Here is a 21,922-nt window from a genome sequence, read left to right as displayed (position 1 = left end):
GGACAGTAAATAGCCCTATGGCTGTGCAGAAGAGCTACTTGCTATTTCAATGCAAGCTGATAATGAACTGTGTTTCATTATCACCTTGTTACACATGAAGAGATAGAATCGCAGAGCTAAATAAACTGGATCAAGATAACACTGCTAATCACCCAGAATTGATGAGCACCCCACCCATGATTTTATCAATGTCTTATACTCCTCTGGGAGAAATCAAAACATTTCCCTCTATGAAGAATAATATACAATTAATTTTTGAGAGACAAGACACAGAAATATATTAGTCTGATCTAATATTCCTGTTAAGGGTTTAGATAGAATAAGAGTCAAAATTGACATTTGGCAGTATTCAATGGCTCTGAGCTGCCTAGAAAAAGGACCCCGCCATTCTGTAGAGTCACAAGCCTGGTAATAAATGACCTTTATCAGATATTTACATACTTCTTGTAGAAAGGGTATGTCAAAAGCAGTGCATGTCATATTCAGGATTTCTGTTCCTATGATATACAAGCTTTTACTGTCAACAAGATTCAGATAATTTACCTTATTTAAGCAATATCATTAATCCGGTAATCAGTGTGTCTCAAATAGGAGGTTCAGCTTTCCCAAAATCATGAGAAGAGTTTTCTAATCACTGGACTTACTTTGTGCCATCGATTTTATGTCTTATAAATGTAAAATATAAGACTTAAGATGCTTTAAAAATTTTATGCATTTGTATGCAGCAGACTTGCAACTCACAGCTGATGCAAGCAAGGCAACTTAAGCAGTGAAGAAAGAATTGACATGATTGACAAATAGGTCTTGTGATTTAATTTACATTAACAATGATGTCATGTGCATACTGACCTAATGTGTCCTTACATAATGTGGCAAGCAAAACAACACATAGCAAACCTAATTTTGACATTCTTCTGGGAAAACGCTTTTCCCTCTAACTAAACTTTTCTTTGATATTTATTTTAACCATTTTGGAAAGGCTTTTTTTTTGGTAGATATGTTTTAAAATATTTTAAATGTATCTTCTTTATTTAATATGTTAACCATGACTTATAATTCAGAATGCTAATTAAGTATTACGATTTTGTATTAATCACAAAAATGCTGACTACTAAGGGCAATGTGCTCCCAAACAAAATGTCATCCAACTACTGTGTGTGTTGCGTTTTTGTGTCTGTTCTTTATAATTTACTTTTAGTTTCTCACCCTCCTCCTTTTGCTTGCCAATTGTGGCTTCTTACTAAGCCCTCTTCAGTATGCCTGAACTCCCAGAATCTGATTTAGGCCAAGATATCAGATAACTGAGAGTGTTGTAATGATTTAAAATAAGTTGTTTAAAGCAAAGGATTATCTTTGGAGTGATGTGTATGAGATTTAGTGCATTAGCTTTCTGACACTGGTTTTTCAGTGCTTTGGAAGTGTACTTCCTGATTTTCAGCCCTGTTGCTTTGAACTAAAGTAATGATAAAAATATTCCTTAAATACCATACATTGATGAATTGCAAATATTTTGGAATGATAGAAAACATAGGGTTTTGGTTTTTGTTTTGGTTTTAATGCTGATTCTTCTATAGCTACCTCTTCTGTTCTTGAAAATTTGTATGCACATGTATTTTCTGTATTCTGTAACTCTCTTATGCTCTAAAGGGACATTCTAATACTTTACAATTATTTACAACCTACACTCTATGTTTTCCTTTTTTTTTTTTTTTTTTTTTTTTTTTTTGAGGCTGAGTTTCGCCCTATCTCCCATGCTGGAGTGCAGTGACATGACCTTGGCTCACTGCAACCTCCGCCTCCCGGGTTCAAGCAATTCTCCTGCCTCAGCCTCCCTAGTAGCTGAGACTATAGGTGCGCGCCACCACGCCTGGCTAATTTTTTTTTTATTTTTAGTAGAGACGAGGTTTTGCCATGTTGGCCAGGCTGCTCATGAACTCCTGACCTCAGGTGATTTGCCCGCCTGGGCCTCCCAAAGTGCTGGGATTACAGGCGTGAGCCACCACGCCTGGCCTTCTTATTAAATAGCTGGATTAAAAAATATGCTATGTCTTACCTTTCTTTCTTGATTTAGAGAAAGTAAATCCTTACATATTCCTTCTCCCTGTTGTAACTGATAGAGAAAATTAGCCCAATAACCTTTCAACTTGTCTGTTTTTTCCTCATCTTAAAGGGTTGTGAAATAGAACAAATGCTAAGAAACTGATTGAGATACATGACTAAGTTTGAGAATTACTGTGTTAACTCATTCAGAGCTCAAGGCAGCACTCTATAAATAAGGAAACTGAGACCCTGAGAGGGGTTAAGTAACTGTAGTAAGTAGCATAGCTGAACTTAAACCAAAGTAGTCTGGCTCCAAAGTTCTTATCTTAGAAAAATTGTCTGTAATTCAGACAGTAAGCAGCAAGCCAAGGTTTATCTGAGTTTGCTGACAACCAGGTTTTTGTGTCCAAGAAATCGAAGGGGAGGAAATGTAATTATTTTCTTTAATAAAGCATAGCAATTTAGTATTAATAATATTTACATATAGAGTGAGCATTTATGCCACTTGGGGGCAAGATTTAAAGAAATACAAGCACCTTTGGTACAACATGACATTTTCTCCAGCACATTCCAACTGAGAACATTCATACCTTAGCCTGACCCGATTCTCTCTACCAGCACTGGATAGAACCTCATCCTGAGACCTTTTTCTCTTAGCATCAGATCGGCCCTTTTCAATCCCAAAGATCTAACTTTACATTGAGAATCCACAACAGGATTGACATTGAGTATGCTTGTCCGTACCTTTGGCCATTTAAAAAAATTAATTTCCCTGGTAAGACCTATGAGCCACCTAGTTCTTCTACCTCTGGCTGTATTTGCAATTTTGAGTTCTAGCTCCCAACTGCTTTTGAAAGCAGACAGCAGTCATAGTGATAATACGAAATAAGAGAAGCGCCATGGCTGCACTTCCTTGCTGTCTGCTGCCTATGGCTATATATGGAAGCTCCACTGGCAGAGGCTGGTGGGTTATGCTCATTGCTGTGTGCCCAGCACATCCACTGCTGCCACACACATCCACTGCTGCCACACACATCCCAGGTGCTCAATAAACATGACTTGATTGAATGAACAAATAAATGAATGAATGGTTTTCTATTCAAATTTCTCAGCTGGATCCTTTACCTCTTCCTTAAGCTGTTAGTTGAAATGAACTTACAATTGTTGAATAAACTGTAGACACCTTTAATAACTTCATTAGGAAAAACTCGTAGTGTAATAATTGGTTTCTATTAGATTATCACAGGATTAATCATCTTAGTTTGTACTCTTAGTCATTTCCAAGCCCCTGCATACAAATAAACCTTTTTCTTTCCAAGAATGTATGCAAAAACACAAAAAAGGCTTCCATAACAGGCTCTGATATTAGCTATATTGACATGATTTAAGCCCTCCTAGAATAGTTAACTAGTTCTGAGACCAAAAGGGCAAGGTAACATCTTTGAGTATCACTTTTCCCATCTGCAAAGTAAAGCAATAAATTACTAATCCGTAAGGTTGATGAATGAGCATATTACTTTGCTCATGATCTGTAACTAGTAACAGGTAGAGTTCAAATGTGGTTCATCTGACTCCATTTTAACTATTTCAGAATGCTAATACCCTATGACATCATCTAGGAGGGCACTGAGGAAGAGAGTTCCTAAGGCAAGATGGACAAAACAGGCATCACTCAGCAAAACTGAATCAGGAAAGAGCTTTACAGGCTGAGTTTGCTTGCAGTGTCCGTGGTAGGCCAGGCTGAAGGCTATAAACCGACCTCCTTAGCAACATATCAACAACTCAAATAACCTGCCACGGACCAGTTCATAATTAAAAGTTACACACATAAATGTGGAAAACTAAGAGATGCAAAGTAAAGATGTAGTTATTCTAATATGAAATAAGAATTTATAATTAATGGTTGTTATTAGTTGGACATAAAAGAGAACTTTAACAATAAAATTGGAATATTTATTTTACTTTTTTTTTTTTTTTTAGTTTTTTAGAGACAGGCTGGAGTCACCCACGCTGGAGTGCACTGGTGCCCTCATAGCTTACTGCAGCCTTGAACTCCTGGGCTTGAGGGATCCTCCCGCCTTGGCCTCCTCAGTAGCTGGGACCAGAGGTGCACACCATCGCACCTGGCTAATTTTTTAAAAAAATGTTGTAGATATGGGGGTCCCGTTATGTTGCTCAGGCTAGTCTTGAACTTGTGGCCTCAAGTGTTCCTCCTGCCTTGGCCTCCCAAAGTGCTGGGATTACAGGTGTGAGCCACCACATCCAGCCAAAATTGGAATCTCTGCTTCTTCAGTGGGTTTAGAATATGCCTATTTACAAGGCAGGAAACAATTAGAAGGGGAACAGTAATTGTAGTGTCATAGTCGCAAAGCAGGGAAGAAACCTCCTCTTGTATACATCATTTTAAAAGGCTTTGAAGGAAAACCAAACCTAAATCCCTCTTTCACACTATTTACACTACAGATATAGTCTGAAATGTTTTCATTCAAAAATAATTTTTAAATTAAAAAAAGTTTGTTGAACAAAAGTAACTTGCTGAAGTACAAATTGAACCATGCTTTTTATTTAAATGATGAGAAAATTCAAATAATAGAAGCAGAATTTCAAATTTGCTACAGTTCCTGTATTTCTATGCTCTATCTATGATCATCTGTACTACTCTTCCGGTGCCGTATACAGGGCTAAAGGAAAAGCAAATGTAGAATAAGCACAGTTTGTTATTATGTTTCTTTTTTCTTGCAGTTCCACCTTTCATACAACCCTTTGAGTTTCCAAGATTCTCCATTGGGCAGCGGGTCTTCATCCCCTGTGTTGTGGTCTCAGGGGACTTACCCATCATGATCACCTGGCAGAAGGACGGCCGGCCAATCCCTGGGAGCCTTGGGGTGACCATTGACAATATTGACTTCACGAGCTCCTTGAGGATTTCCAATCTCTCCCTGATGCACAATGGGAATTACACCTGCATAGCCCGGAATGAGGCCGCCGCTGTGGAGCACCAAAGCCAGTTGATTGTGAGAGGTGAGCAAAGGATCATGAGCCATGTGGCATCTATAGAGTTGATTGAACAATGGTTTAAGATGATGGGGCTTGAAATACTGTGAAAATACCTAGAACTTAGAAATTCAGTCTTATCTCACTAAAAAAAAAAAAAAAAAAAAAAAAAATACAACTCTAAACCCAACCATGAATTCCCCTAAACTCCAAGGTAAGGTTTTATTTACCTAAAATAGGTTTTAAATAATTAATAGCTAAGAAGGTGGGAGGCACAGGATTTAATTCATGAAATAAGTCTTCCGTATGCTAAGCCAGTGAGTTTTGAGGACTAACGTCCATGAGCTTTTGCTTTATTGTATTCATATAATATTTTTAGTATTTCTTATTTCAATAAATGGTTTTTTAAAAAATATGCCTCAAAGCTATATATCAAAGTTTTTCTAAAGAGCCATGAAATAGCTTTTCATCATGTTTGTTTTAGTTTTAGAAATGTGGTTTTCTTTGCCCATCTATTCTATTTAGCATTAAATCTATCATTATTTTGGGACGCCATTGCAACATTTTAAAATTAAGCAGAGTATGGTAGTACTTATTCAAAAAAATTAAAATAGGGTAGGCTAACGTGCAGAAAACATTGGCAGTAATCTCATTACGTCTAAACTGTAAGCATCAGTCTTATTTTGAACTTCTATTCAAGTCACCAAATTCCCATTAAGGCTCACACTCTTCATCTATAAAATAAGCTGCTAGTGTTCTCTAATGTATATCAAACACAGACATTCTGTGATGTTTATGATTCTCCAAGAGTACTTTACATTAATCTACCATTACAATATTCATCCACATTGCAAAAGTAACTGTCTGAAATTAAAGATTTATATTAATGATGATTATTTGCATTTTAAAATTCCCCAGATTGTGGTCCCAGAGTAGTTGTTAGGAGGAGGAGGATTTCTGTAATTTCCCAGAGAGTGGAGATAGCTCTTTCTTGAGCAGGAGATTCTCATGTCCTTCTTCATTCCTTACTCCTTGTTCCCTTGATACCTCTTCTTCCTTGCCAAATGGGAAGAAATGCACTTTTTATCTACCTGCCAGCAAAAGGAAGTGACACAGACTTCATAGGAAGAAACTAACTTTGTATTTCCAAAAAAAAATTTTCCCAGGTGAATAATTTAGAAAATATATATTCAATTTGACACAAACTTAACATCCTCATGACATTTTTCTCATTTCCACCTTGCACTTTGGAGTGGAAGAATTGGGATACTTGATTTTTTCCCAAATTTTGAACGATAAGTAAAAAAGGGAGCCAACCTAGTATCTGTTTCCCAAGAGTTTTCTTATAAGCAGAGTTGACTCTTGGGTTTGTGAAGGGCAAAACAGTACATCAGCCTGCTTTCTATATAATCTGCTCTGAAGGATCCAGGTCAGGAATCTGAAATGTCAGATAAAAATGGACGGGGATGCTTTTCGTACAACTTGCCCTTGCAGAAAAGGCAACTGGAAGTTTTTAACCAAGGCAAAGGTCAGATGAGCTGAAACTGAGCCTAGCTATTTGGGATAATGTAGCTGATCATGATATGACTAATGTCTCCATATGATTGTTCTTCAAATATGTTAAATAAGCTTTAGTTAAATTAATATTAAATCACCAGTGAGATAATGCAGCCTAGAGGAAGAAAATGTGCTTCACAAACAGGTCAGTGTGACTGGAGAAACAGGTAGGGACAAGTTGGTGTGGGACTGTGGTTCTCAATCCAGACGGTTCTGTAGAATCTCCTGGGAGGCTTAAGAAAACACTGATGTGCATTTTTTGGTCCCAACCTACACCAATTAAATCATAATCTTTAGGGGTAAATCCGTCTTACAGATCTCTGGGGAATTGTTCTTTTTTCCCAAAAATCACTGGTTAGTGGTTCTCAAACTTTGTTGTACATTCAGATCGCATAGGGAGGTCTAAAAAGGTCCTGATGACCAGGATGAAGCTCCCACCAATTAAATAGCCATCTTTGGAGGTGGGACCCAGGCATCAATAATTTGTAAAATCCACAAGTTTATTCTACTATGTAGCCAAGTGTCTGTCCCAGCCCCCTGAGTAATTAGAACATGCAGCCATTTTAGAAGTGTGGATTTTTTTTCTAGATGATAGAGTTGGCACTGTTGACTTTAACCACCACAGCTCTATGGCCTGATTTATCTTTTTAGTTATCATACTAGTAGCTGTCTGAAGAATGGACTGGGCTAGAAAGCAAGAAGAGTAGTTAACAGGCTATTTCAGACATTCAAGCCAGACAAAAATGCCTTGGATGAAGGTGTTAATGTTAAGGTCATGAGAAGCTGTGGAATTCACAATCTATTTTGGCGGTAAAGCAAATAAAACATGCTTATGGAGTGACTGTTGCAAATGAGATAAAGAGGAACCTTCAGTGGAATCATGCTTTGCCTAATAACAAGGTGAATGAAAGTGTCTTTAGCAGAAGCAGAGAAGAAATGAGGAAGAACAGTATTGACAAGGGGAATAATGGTCAATGATATGAGAGAAGCACCTGTCCCAGCAGTCACTAGGGCACTCGAAAATTTAAGGCCCCAGAATAAGAGGAGGAGGAATCAGCAGAAGAGATGAAGAGGGAAAAGGAGCAGCCTGTAAAGGAGGAGAAAATCCAGTGGGCTGTAGCACTCTACAAGCAAAATCGGAGATAAATCGAGAAAGAGAATATTAAACAGTATTGAATCCTGCTGAAAGTAGATAAAGAGGAAAACCAAGAGTTGGTCACTGGTTTAGGAAGATGGATATTGTTTATATCCTTGATGGATATTGTTTATGACCTTGATGGATATTGTTTATGACCTGGTGTCATTGCAGCGAGGGCCTGATTAGAGGCGCTTCAGAAGAGAAAGAAGGTCAATGCGCAGGAACTCAGAAAACACAACTATTTTTATATTTTTAGGAATTTTGCTATCACAGGAGGCAGTAAAATGGAGACAAAGTTGGAAATGGATATGGGGCAAGGGCAGGAGTTATTTTTAAGACTGGATACTTTACAGCCTGCTTATATGCTTATGAGACTAAGCCAGTAGAGAGGAAAAAAAATATGTGGCAAGATAAAGAGGAGATTATTACAGGATCAAAGTCCTTGAGTTAGTGAATGCAACTAGAATTCTTTGTACCAGTGCAGTAGTGCGTTCAAGGTAGTATAATAACAACCACGGTGTGAAGCTCCAGTAGGTAGCACCAACAGAAATGATTGAAAATTATAGGGAGGGGGGATGTTTTGGGTCAAAGAAGTAGAAAAACGAAAATTATCTAATAGGACCATCACAGAGTAACAGGTAACACATTTATCCTCCTACTACAAACCAACTATAAAATTGGACTAATATATATAAGAACTGCTTTCAGGAACAAAACAAAGTGCATGAAGTGAGTTCCAAATTCACCCCAGATAGCTGCTTGGGGTACTTTCTGCACATGACAGAGAGTGCAGAGCCCAAATAAATCACAGTGATCTTGGCAGGTGGAGAAAACAGAGAAATTGAAAGATACCGAGATGATTACTGGGTATTGAAGGACAAGCTACTGGAGATTAGGGAGCTATTCAAAGAAAGATCTCTAGAAATCTGTACAGGGCTCCTTTGCAGTTGCAGCTGAATACTGTTCTTCACGTGCACAGAGTGCTAGCAGAAGTTGCATATTGCTTGGGAATGCTGGAGTTCTAACTAGCCAGAATAGGGGAATTCAGCTGAAATCTCAGAAATGCCACACCCTAGGAGTAGGACTAATCTATCCCCAGAATAAGGGTGACTCTAGACCAGCCCTAAAAGAGCCTAAGAAGATTCTTGACAAGATAAAACTCCACTAGTAAGTTAGTTGTGTGCATGAACAACATTTGACACTAAAAAGGAAGACAACAAAATCCAGACCCCCAACAGCATAGTGTATCCACAATGTACTGCATTCAGTAAACACAGGCACACCTGATTTTATTGCACTTTTCTTTTCTTTCTTTTTTTTTTTTTTTTTTTGAGATGGGATCTTGCTCTGTCACCCAGGCTGGAGTACAATGGGCCAATCTCCACTCATTGCAACCTCTGCCTCCCGGGTTCACGCCATTCTCCTGCCTCAGCTTCCTGAGTAGCTTGGATTACAGGCATGTGCCACCATGCCAGGCTGATTTTTGTATTTTTAGTAGAGACAAGGTTTCACCATGTTGGCCAGGCTCGTCTCGAACCCCTGGCCTCAGGTGGTGCACCCCACTTGGCCTCTCAAAGTGCCGAGATTACAGGAGTGAGCCACCATGCCCGGCCACACTTTGCTTTATTGTGCTTCCCAGATATCGCATTTTTTACAAGTTGAAGGTTTGTGGCGATCCTGCATCGAGCAAGTCTATGGGGACCATTTTTACCAACAGTGTGTGCTCACTTCGTGTCTGTATGTCACATTTTGGTAATTCTTGCAACATTTCAAACTTTATCATTATTATTATGTCTGTTATGGTGATTGGTAATCAGTAAACTCTGATGTTACTATTATAATGTTACTATTATAATTGTTCAGTAGCCATATGAGATGGCAGACTTAATCGATAAATGTTGTGTGTGTTCTGACCACTCTACCAACCAACCATTTCCCAGTCTCCATTTCTCAGCTTCCCTATTTCCTAAGACAACAATATTGACCATTTCTCAGCTTCCCTAGTTCCTAAGACGTAACAATATTGAAATTAGGCCAATGAATGGCCCCACCAACAGTCTCCAGTGTTTGAGTGAAAGGAAGAGTCATTGCGCATCTCTCACTTTAAATCAAAAGCTAGAAATGATTGCATTCAGTGAGGAAGGCATTTGAAAGCCAAGAGAGGCTGGAAGCTGGGCTTCCTATGCCAAACTGTTTGCCACATTGTAAACACAAAGGAAAAGTTCTTGAAGGCGATGAAAAATGCTACTCCAGTGAACACACAAATGGTAAAGTGAAACAGCCTCGTTGCTAATATGGAGAACGTTTACATGGTATGGATAGAAAAAACCAAACCAGCCACCACATTCCCTTAAGTTCAGGCTTGATACAGGGCAAGGCTCTCACTCTCTTCTATGAAGGCTGAGTGACGTGAGGAAGCTGCATAAGAAAAGTTTGACCTGGGGTCATTGTAAAACTTAGCACATTGTTTGATAGCCTGGGTTACTGGGAAGATTTGTAAAGACTTGATCTAAAATAAATTAGCTGTTGTCTTGAGGAAAATATAAGAAAACAAAAACAAAACCCCAAAAGCAAAAATCTCTTAGCTGTTACGTATGAGCCAATAAGAGCCAGATCTCATAGCTCTTATGACAGTGGACTGATGGTTTCCCTGATACCCTGCTCAGTGGAGTGACCTTGGCATTGATTAAGGTATTAGAAATAAAGCATTAGGCTTCATGACAGAGCACTCCTGCCCTTTGCTTCCTGTTGTGGTCTCTAGACCACTCACAGGAAAGCACTAACACAACTGTTCCTATCTGTGATTCCAAAGGAGGGCTGTTTTCTCACACTTTTTTGTGTCTTCTGATGGGTCCATGGTTTCTGGCTTTTAATGGTGAACTGCCACATAGAGAAACAAGCACATTGGCTGAAATAGTTGACTGTCAGTTGACAGGAAAAATGAAAATTATAGAAGGTTGCTATTTTATTGCCATCTATTGATCCAATTTTTGATAGAATTCTCATGCTATGATTCTACTTCATTCATTCTTACACAAAATATTTCTTAAATATCTGTTTTATAATAGGTGCTATTCTGAGTGGCGAGGATACCATGGTGATTAAAATAAAGACACCAAGTCTCTGCCCATTAAGGTTCAAATTCTAGTGAAGGGAAGACATAATGAACAAACAATGTCAGTTATCTACAAGGACTATGAAAAATAAACAGGTTGTACGTGGATTGAGAAAGATGGGGATGAAAATAGTATTTTAGGTAGGCTGGGCAGGGGAAGGCTTTCCAGAGAGATCTTTGGGCAGAGACTTCACTGAAGTGAAGGCGTACATCCCAGGGAATTGTAGGAAGCGAGTTCCAAGCAGAGAGACCAACAAGTCTGAAGACTGAGTGTGGAGTGAGTTTTGTGTGTTCACAGCCCAGCAAGAGGCCCAAGGTGACTCCTGTTCAGTAAGAGAGGACAGAAAGTGTAAGGCAGTGATATTAGCAGGGGCCAGGCCATCTATTCTCAGAATGATGGGAAAGCAATAGGTTTAATTTTCAGTGTCGTAAATTAAATCTTACCTAGACTTTGGTCAAGTCCCATCTCAACTAAATGTCACTGAGTAGAGAATGGTGGTGTTTATCCATGCACCCCCTCCCACCTCCACCAAATGGCTTTCATTAAAACTGAATTTCTGCCCAGGTTTACAGCTAGGGAAACCTAAATTCATTCTTTGGAAATATATAGCAACTTAGAAGCCATGGCTTCCAAACATAAAACGCTGGACTATATTTAAAACTAGAAAAATGCCTGTCTTATTATAACCATAGTATTATTTCTTTAAAAATAAAATGACAGAAGTAATCCACCCCCCACCAACACACACAAAATAAGCAGATCAAGCCAAAGACCTCTGTATTTTAAACAACCTTCATTTTAGGTAACACCAGGAGTAAACTTCCTCAAAGAAACCTATTCGAAACTTCAGATACTCTCAGCCTATGTGGATCCCATGACAAGATTTTGGTATTTTGGAAAATACAGCAAATTGTTCTTTTTGGGGAAACAGGAGTGCTGGTTATGTGCATGTAATTATGATTCAGATAAGTGTTTGGCAAGGTTAGCCATATTGCCTCTTGGAGATGTGATATAATTATGTAGTTGAACCTATTCATCTCTTTAATTACTCCTCCTTCCCACCAGAAAAACCGCTCTGTATTCATCCATTTTTATGCTGCTGATAAAGACATACCCAAGACTGGCTAATTTACAAAGAAAAAGAGGATTAATGGACTCACAGTTCCACGTGGCTGGGAGGTGAAAGGCACGTCTTACATGGTGGCAGGCAAGAGAGAGCTTGTGCAGGGGAAATCCCCTTTATAAAATCATCAGATCTCCTGAGACTTATTCACTATCAAAAGAACAGCATGGGAAAGATCCGCCCCCCATGGTTAAATTACCTCCCACTGGATCCCTCCCACAATATGTGGGAATTGTGGGAGCTACAATTCAAGATGAGATTTGGGTGGGGACATCACTGAACCATATCATGCTCTATTGGAAAACTAACTATATTGGCAAGCAGGCTCACCACAATATACCAAATAATGTGTTATACTAATAAAAGGAAATCAAAATACCATCTTTAAAAAAGGAAACCAACAACTTTGGGGAATTATACACCCAGACAATATAGAGTACTGGTGGTCTTTTTGTTCTGTTATAAGTTTTGGCCCAAACAGCAACAGTCCCAAAGGCTTCATATCCTTCCATCTCAGGCTCTGTATCTTCTTGGCCAGAGTCCTCCTATGAGGCTGTCTTCTGCTGTCCCTCATATGGCACTTCCATTGGGTCCACTCTTCTCAAAGACCTCGGGCTTTGGGGGTCACCCTGATCTGAGTTATTAACTTAGCCATGCTCCATTTCCCTAGTCTATAAAACTGAAGTAATAACATTCATTTATTCATGTGTCCTTTCAATGCATAGTTGCAGAGTGCTTTCTGTACTCTAGATCTGTGCTATGTGCTGCACAAACCATGGCCTGTGAGAAAGGAATGGTTCTTGTTCTCATAGCATGCACAGCCTAGTATGGGAGACAGACTATTAAACAGCAATACCAAATGAGTGTAATAAAGGCTATGGTAAGTAATTAAGGGCTCAGAGAAGCACTTAATCTTATCCACAGCATCAGAAAAAAATGTGCCTAAGTGAGTGCTAAGCTAAGATGCAAATGGTGAACGGGAACTTATTAAACAAAGACGTGAAGAAGCCTGTGTGAAGACCTGGCAGCAAGAATGGTCTTGGGGACTGGATAATAGATGGGGTTTTAGAATAGTTGGGGCAAAGCCTGCAAGAGGAGAATGTCACAGAATGCAACTGGAGACCAAGGGCTCAAGTCATAAAAATCCTTTAAAATATCCCAAGATTCTGGATTATACCAAAGGGCCATGGGAATATGGGATGCTTTTAAGCAAGGAAGTCACATCATCCAATTTGTGTCTTAGATCCTTTAGGTCCCTGTGTGAAGAATGAATTCAGATGGGACAGTTTGTGGCAGGTAGACCAGTTAGGGGGCTGAGAAATCTAAATAAGAGACAATATGGGCCTTGACCTAGGTTGGGTTCCCTTGAAAGTAGAGCGTGAGGTACAGAATTGGCTGGCAGGTTATTTATTTGGGATGTCATTCCTGGATCCCAGAATGGAAAGAATGAGATTAGAAAGGGAGAAAAAAAATCAATAAAAGTTGCTTTAATGAGCTGATTGCTGCTATGGGCAACTGGAGCTCATTCCTACTGGGAGTCTTCTAAGGAATCATGTAGAACAGTGGTTCTTGAAGTGTGGTCTCTGTACCAGCAGCCTCAGCATCGCCTGGGAGCTCATTAGAAAGGCAAAATCTTGGATTCCACCCCAGACCTACTGAGTCAGAATCACTGGAGACAAGGTTTAGCAATGTGTGGTTTAATCAGCTCTTCAGGTGACTCTGATGCCCTATAATGTTTGAGAAGCGCAGGCATAGAGCAGGCCTCGTAATTGCCCCACTGGATCGGAGGAAAGTGAGGCAGAGAATTTATACCCTGACTCCTGTCCCTCAGTGATGGACAATTGTTTTTCACATGTCAGGGTTGCACCAGTAAGGTGGGTAAAGGCTCATGACTTCTGAGAAGGCCTGAGACCGCAAAGAGAGGGCCCCATCCCCTTAGTGCAGTGTCCTGGCAAAGTGTGTGGAGGTGGAGCTGTCCGCCCAGAGGTGCTGAAGCTGGGTGGACGGAGGGGCTGTGCACCTCTTTCCCACATAACCAGACTACTCACTGTGACTGGGGTGTGGCAGTGGAGATGAAGAGAATTTGAGGATACATTTTCAAGAAATAATCATCAGCACCTGATAAAAAGAAATGAGAGGATATGAAAGGAAATTTCTTTTTTGAGGATCTTAATGGATGGTGGACAGGAACAGGTACCATTTTGGAAACTTGAGTTAGAGGTACCTGTGATATAAGCTAATGATGGAAGGATATGGTGCTCTACACACCAAGGGAAGATAAAGGCAATCATCATGATGGGAGTGGGTGAAATAGCTCAAGAGGTTTGTTGAGTAAGATGTGGAGAACATTGAAGACAACACCCTGAGAACCAGGAGAGGGCCGCAGTGGGGGATCCTCTCTTTAATAAGCAAGCAAAATAAGAATTGTCTTGAGGGCAATTCTGGGAGGGGCCAAAGGATGGAACTGGGAGTACCTGAAACCCACTGAGTACTCGGGAAATGCTCAGTTTCATTACTAAGTGACTCCTTGTGGGGGCTCCTGATTCTTTTAGGACAATTTCTTAGGCTGCCATTTTGTAGAAAATATATCTAGATCAAATATTAATAGTTTCTTTAAAAAATGTCTCCACTTTTTAAAAAATAAACTGCTGCTTGCTTTAAAAAATTGGGAACTGTGTTGTCCCTAGGGATAATGGTCATTCCCAGTGCTTAGAGCATATGAGAATGATGTCATTAGTTACATGTTAAACACTGGGTCCTCATTCAGACACTCCCCTACCCTGGAATTTTAATCTTAGCTGGTGATGCAGCTGTCTCAAAGTGATGACAACCCCCAAGGGACCATATGCCTGTTGTATTCACATTAGTCTCTGGGCAGGCAAAGGAATTTGTTTAGAAACTTATTACAACTTGTCCCAGGAATCCATCACCTCTAATTTTGCCAGGCCGAACTCAACCCAAGCATATTCTTAAGGAGTCGGATCTGAGCGGTGTGGCCTCAGGTCTTCTTGATGTAAGTACACAGATGTTCCCAGTCTTAGAGTTCTTACTGTAACTCACAAGTTCACTTTCATGAAAGGGACCTACATATTCACTGGTACATGATAAGAAATCACTTAGGGATTGAATATTTAAATTCATGACAGTCTTCTGTCAAAATTTAAAGGAAATGTATATGATTTGGCTTATTCATGCACTTAGTAAAATATAGCATTTTCCTCAAGGCGGTCTCAAGTTGCATGGTATATCAGCCAAAGACCAAACATCTGAGCTATTAATTATTCTCTTTGCTATAAAAATTAAGAAGTTCACTTACTACAGAAGCTTCTTTCTGAGGTCTTCATGTGACTGTAAATCACTGGGGTATCTGAGGAGAGAATTCCAATCTATGAGCAAAGAGGTGTACATGGGAAATCCCCTGGCTACTCCTACCAGGGTCAGAAACAGTTTTCAATGATATGGGGTAATTATTCTACTAATTTAGGGACCGTTTTTATCTGTAACTACCTTATACTTACAGTATTTCTATGGTTGTTTCTCATATAAACTTCTTTGATGAGATTTTAAGGAACATTTCATTGGATTAGAACCAAATTGAGGGGAGGGGTAATGGATCAATTATGATTAGACATGCTTCCAGAGGGAATGCAAGAGATTTTCTACCCTGTCCATTGATGAGCAATTTCTTGCTCTTGGCAGAACTTGAGCCAAATGGAGCACAGAATGTGGATGGCTGCAGATTTCCTTTCCACCCTGGGGAGAATAATTTTGGCATGGTGTCTTCAAGTTTGTCACCTGCTCTTGAGTTGATTGGTCACTTTTACTAGAAAACTTAGCTGTAAATAATCTCTACCATATTTCTTAGAGATAATTTCTTCACCTAGAGGTAGTCATTCTTCATTATCTTATTTTAAATATATTTTCATTTTCTTAAATACATTTTGTCTCCAAATACCATCTACATGAAGTAACATTGCTTATCACTTAAGCAATATCTCAGAAACCCATGGGCTGTGTAAATTGTTTATTTCATTTGCGAGTTGGGAACTTTGCTCATTAAGAATATGTCAGGCCGTGCGCAGTGGCTCACGCCTGTAATCCCAGCACTTTGGGAGGCTGAGGCAGGTGGATCATGAGGTCAGGAGTTCAAGACCAGCCTGGCCAAGATGGTAAAACCCCGTCTCTATTAAAAATACAAAAAAATTAGCTGGGCGTGGTGGCAGGCGCCTGTAACCCCAGTTACTTAGGAGGCTGAGGCAGAGAATTGCTTGAACCTGGGAGGCGGAAGTTGCAGTGAGCAGAGATCACACCACTGCACTCCAGCCTAGGCAACAGAGTGAGACTCCATCTCAAAAAAAAAAAAAAAAAGTAAAAGCTCAACATACCTGCGTTTACTAAATTAATCAACACTCTTATAGCACTTAATATCTCCACAGTTCTGAGAACTTTCCTAATCTTAATTTGTTCGATCATCTTAACAATCCTTAAAATGAGTTCCATAATCACCTCCAATTTTCAGATAAGAAAATTGAGACCAAGAGACATTTTATAGTTTGCACAAAATTGCCCAACAGGAAATAGAGCTGGACACCAAGCCAATGTGTTTAACTCTTGGCTTTATGCTAGTAGTCATTATTTTCTGGTGCTTCTTCATGTGTAAATCTTTCTATAGAAAGTAAAGCTAGAAAATTAAAAACAATGTTTTCTCCAGGAACACTGCGGTGAATTCCATCTCTGGCTGCTTCTTGTGTCTTGACATTTTCCCTTCCTCCTTGGTTATTTTATGGCCAAAGTGATCGTCACCTTGGCTCAGATCATTGTAACAAGCTTCTAAGCCCCTTGCTAACTTAGGCCCTAACCATCTTCTCAGTCTATCATATGTGGCAGCTGAGTTCCTATCTACCTGTAACACATAGGCTCACATTTATGTCTCAAAATTAAGAATTCTGGATCTTGCAAGGCCGATGAGATTAGCCTTACCAGGAATTTCCAAATATCTACTATATGGTGTAGATAATTCATCTCCTCTCACATAGTTTATGACTGCCTCATTGAAAGTCTACCCTGTAATGAATCGCTGATCTGCTGGGAAAGATTCGGGGATTAGAATACCTTCAGATGCTACTTTTTCTAAGATGGCTTATCTCAAATGATATGCTTTCTTTGGGGAGATATGTTTTAAGTGAAGTCATGTTTATGTTTTAGGTAGGGATGGTTCTTTACAGTACCTTACAACATTCACCAGATAAGCAGTCAGTTAATATCTTGTTTTTTATAGGCACACTAGAAAACCTTTATGGTACCTCACTGCAGCTACTCTCCATAGTCCCCCTTTGGCCCGCCATGGTGCTGACATCTGGCATAACGGACTATGTGTTCTCACCAGAATTTTGGGAAAAGTTCAGTCCCACATTGTATTCTTGATTACCTTTAGGAGGTGCCTATTATTTCTCACTTTATCTCCTGGTAGAGGAAAAATCAACATCAAATGTTTCGACCAGTTCACATCCAAGATGAATACTTATATTTGATAATTACTATTTGAGGCACAAATATATATTTGATCTACTTTTTTTTTTTTTTTTTTTTTTTTTTTGAGATGGAGTTTCACTCTTGTTGCCCAGGCTGGAGTGCAATGATACGATCTCAGCTCACTGCAACCTCTGCTTCCCGGGTCCAAGCAATTCTCCCACCTCAGACTCCTGAGTAGCTAGGATTACAGGCATGCGTCACCACACCCGGCGAATTTTGTATTTTTAGTAGAGATGGGGTTTCTCCGTGTTGGTCAGACTGGTCTCAAACTCCGGACCTCAGGTGATCTGCCTGCCTCAGCCTCCCAAAGTGTTGGGATTACAGGTGTGAGCCACCGTGCACAGCCTGATGTGTTCTTTAAATGGTGGTTCTGATTCAATTTTCCATTGAGGGAATTTCTGTATATTTTTGATAACACAATCAAAAGCAAAATGTTCCATTCCTTTGATTTAGTCAAACTTCCTCCCTCGAGGTCAGTTTTCACTAGTTCAAAGGGCTTTTACCTGTGACAAAAGCTGATTGATATGAATCAGAAAATTTTTCAGCACTGAGATTACTCCCTTAATTTGTCCCAAACTGCCAATAGTGTTTTTATTGCCCCATGTATATGAAACAGTCTTCATATTTTAATGTTCATTAAAATGATTCAGTTTCTTAGAATCATACCTTTACTCAGTTTCTGCTCTAGTCTTAATTACTGGTGACATTTCTCTCTTTTCAGTTCCTCCCAAGTTTGTGGTTCAGCCACGGGACCAGGATGGGATTTATGGCAAAGCAGTCATCCTCAATTGTTCTGCTGAGGGTTACCCTGTACCTACCATCGTGTGGAAATTCTCTAAAGGTATGGAGTTACTTGATCTGCTTGTTACCTGTCAAACATTTGCTATGTTCTAAAGGATTCGATAAGCATTTCTAGATTTCCAGAGAGGTTTCTTGGAAGTAGATATGTATCTCTGTTTCCACCAAGCCTATCATTCTCTCACAGACATTCCTAGTCATCCACCTAGGTGTTTTTATTCAGACCCACAGTGTGTCTGTTCTACATAACGTGCCCTTGGAAAGGCCACAAAGGGATGGAAGGCTTTCGTGTAGATTGTTTCAGCACTTAGGAAGTCCTACCTTGCCCACCTGTATTACATAACCATGGTCTGCTTAGAGATCACTGCACACTCGTACATGAAGAGATGCGAGTTTAAATTGTCAGAACTACTCTTAGCTGGAAAATTATTTCCCCAGTATTTAGAGAGATGAGTGGGTTTAGATAGTTAAAGATAATATCATTGATTGTTTTATTCCCCTTATTACCTTAGAATATACACATTACACGTCATCTCCTTGGCATGCTGTTTTTAAAAACAAACACGCCCAGTGTCCTATTGCGATTGTCTCATGTTCCCCACTTGCACCCCTAATCATGTTTCCTCTTCTAAGACCTAGTATCTAGGCTTAATTATTGTGAGGTATTTGTTTTCATGTTGACTTAATCATCATTTATACTCTAGATGTTTCTTTTTTAAAATAGCATGTTGCATTTTCTCATTATGGAAGCAACAATGACCAAAGGAAAATCAAATGGTACATTTGTTGCAACCCTCCTGGCATCTCTCTTTTGAGAAGGAAGGTAAAGAAGTGGGGAAGGGTGCTAGACACTGTCTGATTGGGAAAACAACTAAATTTTTAAAAGTCTCTGAAGCAACTCCCCTGTCACACACCACACACCACATCCACTGTCCATGTGCAAAGGACTTCTTCAAAAATAAAAGCCTGTTATTCGGAGTCTCTGCCCCCATGACTTTTTATTTCCTGCCATATTTGAAGCTCCGTTGTGCGTTATTACTTGGAAACAGATAAACATCATAAATTTAATTTAGTTTCTATCGAGGTGCATATTTGATATTATGGACATTTTCCATGACATTTGCCTTCTTCGACATTATTTTTAATGCCTGTCATTATGCAGGTGTTCTCTCTCTCCCCGAGGGTGTTTACGGTTTTCACTCTCATAAACACTGCAGCAAATGAACACTCCTGTATGTTAATTCAATGTGCATATGTGTAAGTGAAGTGAAAAGGCCATATAGAAGGCTGTTACTCTGTCCTGCCCAAGGGCACTTAGGCCACCAACAGTATGGGTGGGTAAACGTGGCCCAGCATCCTCACCAACTAGATATCATTTTTTTTTAAACAGTCTTTACAACCTGAAGGTTGAAAATGCCCTCTCATTTTAGTCTGCATACTTAGATTGTTAATGTTGTTTAAAATGTTTTATCTTATGTTAACAGACCACTTCTACTTCTCCTTTGGGAAATTTCTTATTCATGTTACTTGCACACTTATCTCTATGCCTTATTTATTTGGAAGTGTTTCTACATAGATTCAATAATGCTTTGTCTGTCTTGGATGTTACTGACATTTTATCCCTTCTTACCACTAACTTAAAAATTAGGTTGTAATAGTAGCTTTTTTTGTCTTTAAATTTCATATGCAATATCAAGTCATCAAAGAAAAAAATTAGAAATTGCAATTTTTAAAAAAGTTAAATTCCCCCCCAAATAACATCACTCAAAGATGATCAAAGATAACTGCTGCAAACATTTTTTGTCTCTAGACTGTCAGTCCTGTCCCCAAGCAATTGTATACCCATAGATACACATTATACATTTTTAAAATTTTGATGACTGTTGCTGGCTTATAATCTTCTTTCTTCAGTCAACAATATACTATGTATGTCTTGCCATAACAACAAATATGGTGCTTAATACGACTTTTTTTTTTTTTTTCTGGAGACGGAGTCTTGCTCTGTCAGCCAAGCTGGAGTGCAATGGTGCAATCTCAGCTCACTGCAACCTCTGCCTCCTGGGTTCAAGCAATTCTTCTGCCTCAGCCTTCAAAGTAGTAGCTGGGATTACAGGTGTGCACCACCACGCCTGGCTAATTTTTTTGTATTTTTAGTAGAGATGAGGTTTCACCATGTTGGCCAGGCTGGCCTTGGACTCCGTGACTTTTTAATGTCTGCGTAATGTTTATTGTAGTACATCAATAATTACATTTATCTAATTACTTTAGTTAAGATTGAGTTCAGCCACTTAAATTCACAACGGTTTATTTTTCTCATAAGAGGACTCTGGATGTCGACAGCTCGGGACTAGTTCGTTGGCTTGGCTAAGTCATCAGGCACCCAAACTCCTTACATGTTAGGAAGAGTTCTGCCTCTCCCAGCAGCATTCTTCATCCTCAAACAATGGCCACCAAGCTATAGTGTCAACTTCCTTTCACATTTCCCTGTAGGAGGAAGAGCAAAGGGAGATGGCTGCCCCTCCCACATGAGTCACCTCCCTTTAATGTCCTTTCCAGAAGTACATCACAGATCAATTTTGCCAGCATCTCTCTGGATCGCTGGTCAGGTCGTCCCTGGCTATAAAGGGTCTGTAAGCCATCATGGACGTGATGTGTGTTATTTTCCTAAGTCAGAGGGGGTGTTGGATACTTGGCAACTGGATATCTCCAACACTATTGTTGAATGTCATATTTTTGGATTTTTGCCAGTTTTTCTCTTAGAAAATTATCATAATGGGCCAGGTGCAGTGGCTCACACCTGTAATCCCAGCACTTTGGGAGGCCGAGGCAGGCGGATCATGAGGTCAGGAGATCAAGATCATCCTGGCTAACATGGTGAAACCCCGTCTCTACTAAAAATGCAAAAAAATTAGCTGGGTGTGGTGGCGGGCACCTGTAGTCCCAGCTACTCAGGAGGCTGAGGATGGCATGAACCCGGGAGGTGGAGCTTACAGTGAGCCGAGATCTTGCCACTGCACTCCAGCCAGTGCAACAGAGCGAGACTCGGTCTCAAAAAAGAAAAAAAAAAAAAAAAAACATAATGACTTCTATCACATTTATCTTTGTATATGTGTTCATTTATCCCTGGGGATAAGTTTCTATAAGTAGAGTTGCTGGCTCAAGGAGTAAATAATTTTTATAACTTTCAATATGTATTGACAATTTGCCAGCATTTTATTCATTTACACAACTCACCTCAATTTGCAGTAGTGTCTGTCTCTTATAACCAAAATAATACTGGATATTAGGCTTTTTTTTTTTTTAGATGGAGTCTTTCTCTGTCCCCCAGGCTGGAGTGCAGTGGCGCCATCTCGGCTCACTGCAAGCTCCGCCTCCCGGGTTCACGCCATTCTCCTGCCTCAGCCTCTCGGAGTAGCTGGGACTACAGGCGCTCACCAACACGCCCAGCTAATTTTTTGTATTTTTAGTAGAGACGGGGTTTCACCATGTTAGCCAGGATGGTCTCGATCTCCTGACCTCGTGATCCACCCGCCTCGGCCTCCCAAAGTGCTGGGATTACAGGCTTGAGCCACCGCGCCCGGCCTAGGCTTTTTTTTTTTTTTTGACATTTTCCAATCTGATAGA

General features: G+C 39.7%; 1 protein-coding gene across 1 annotated transcript in view; it reads left to right on the top strand.

The window, feature by feature from the left end:
* DSCAM (DS cell adhesion molecule) overlaps window positions 1-21,922 on the top strand; it is a 799,693-nt gene that overhangs the window by 516,594 nt on the left and 261,177 nt on the right. The window contains exons 9-10 of the mRNA XM_030806202.1: window positions 4,783-5,061; window positions 18,222-18,341. Coding sequence (XP_030662062.1) covers window positions 4,783-5,061; window positions 18,222-18,341 — 399 coding nt within the window. The remainder of the gene's footprint in view (window positions 1-4,782; window positions 5,062-18,221; window positions 18,342-21,922) is intronic.

The sequence above is a fragment of the Nomascus leucogenys genome, chromosome 25 (assembly GCF_006542625.1).
Source record: "Nomascus leucogenys isolate Asia chromosome 25, Asia_NLE_v1, whole genome shotgun sequence".
Classification (NCBI taxonomy): Eukaryota; Metazoa; Chordata; class Mammalia; order Primates; family Hylobatidae; genus Nomascus; species Nomascus leucogenys.
The sequence above is the reverse complement of the archived record's forward strand: the minus strand, read 5'-3'. Positions and strand labels throughout refer to the sequence as shown.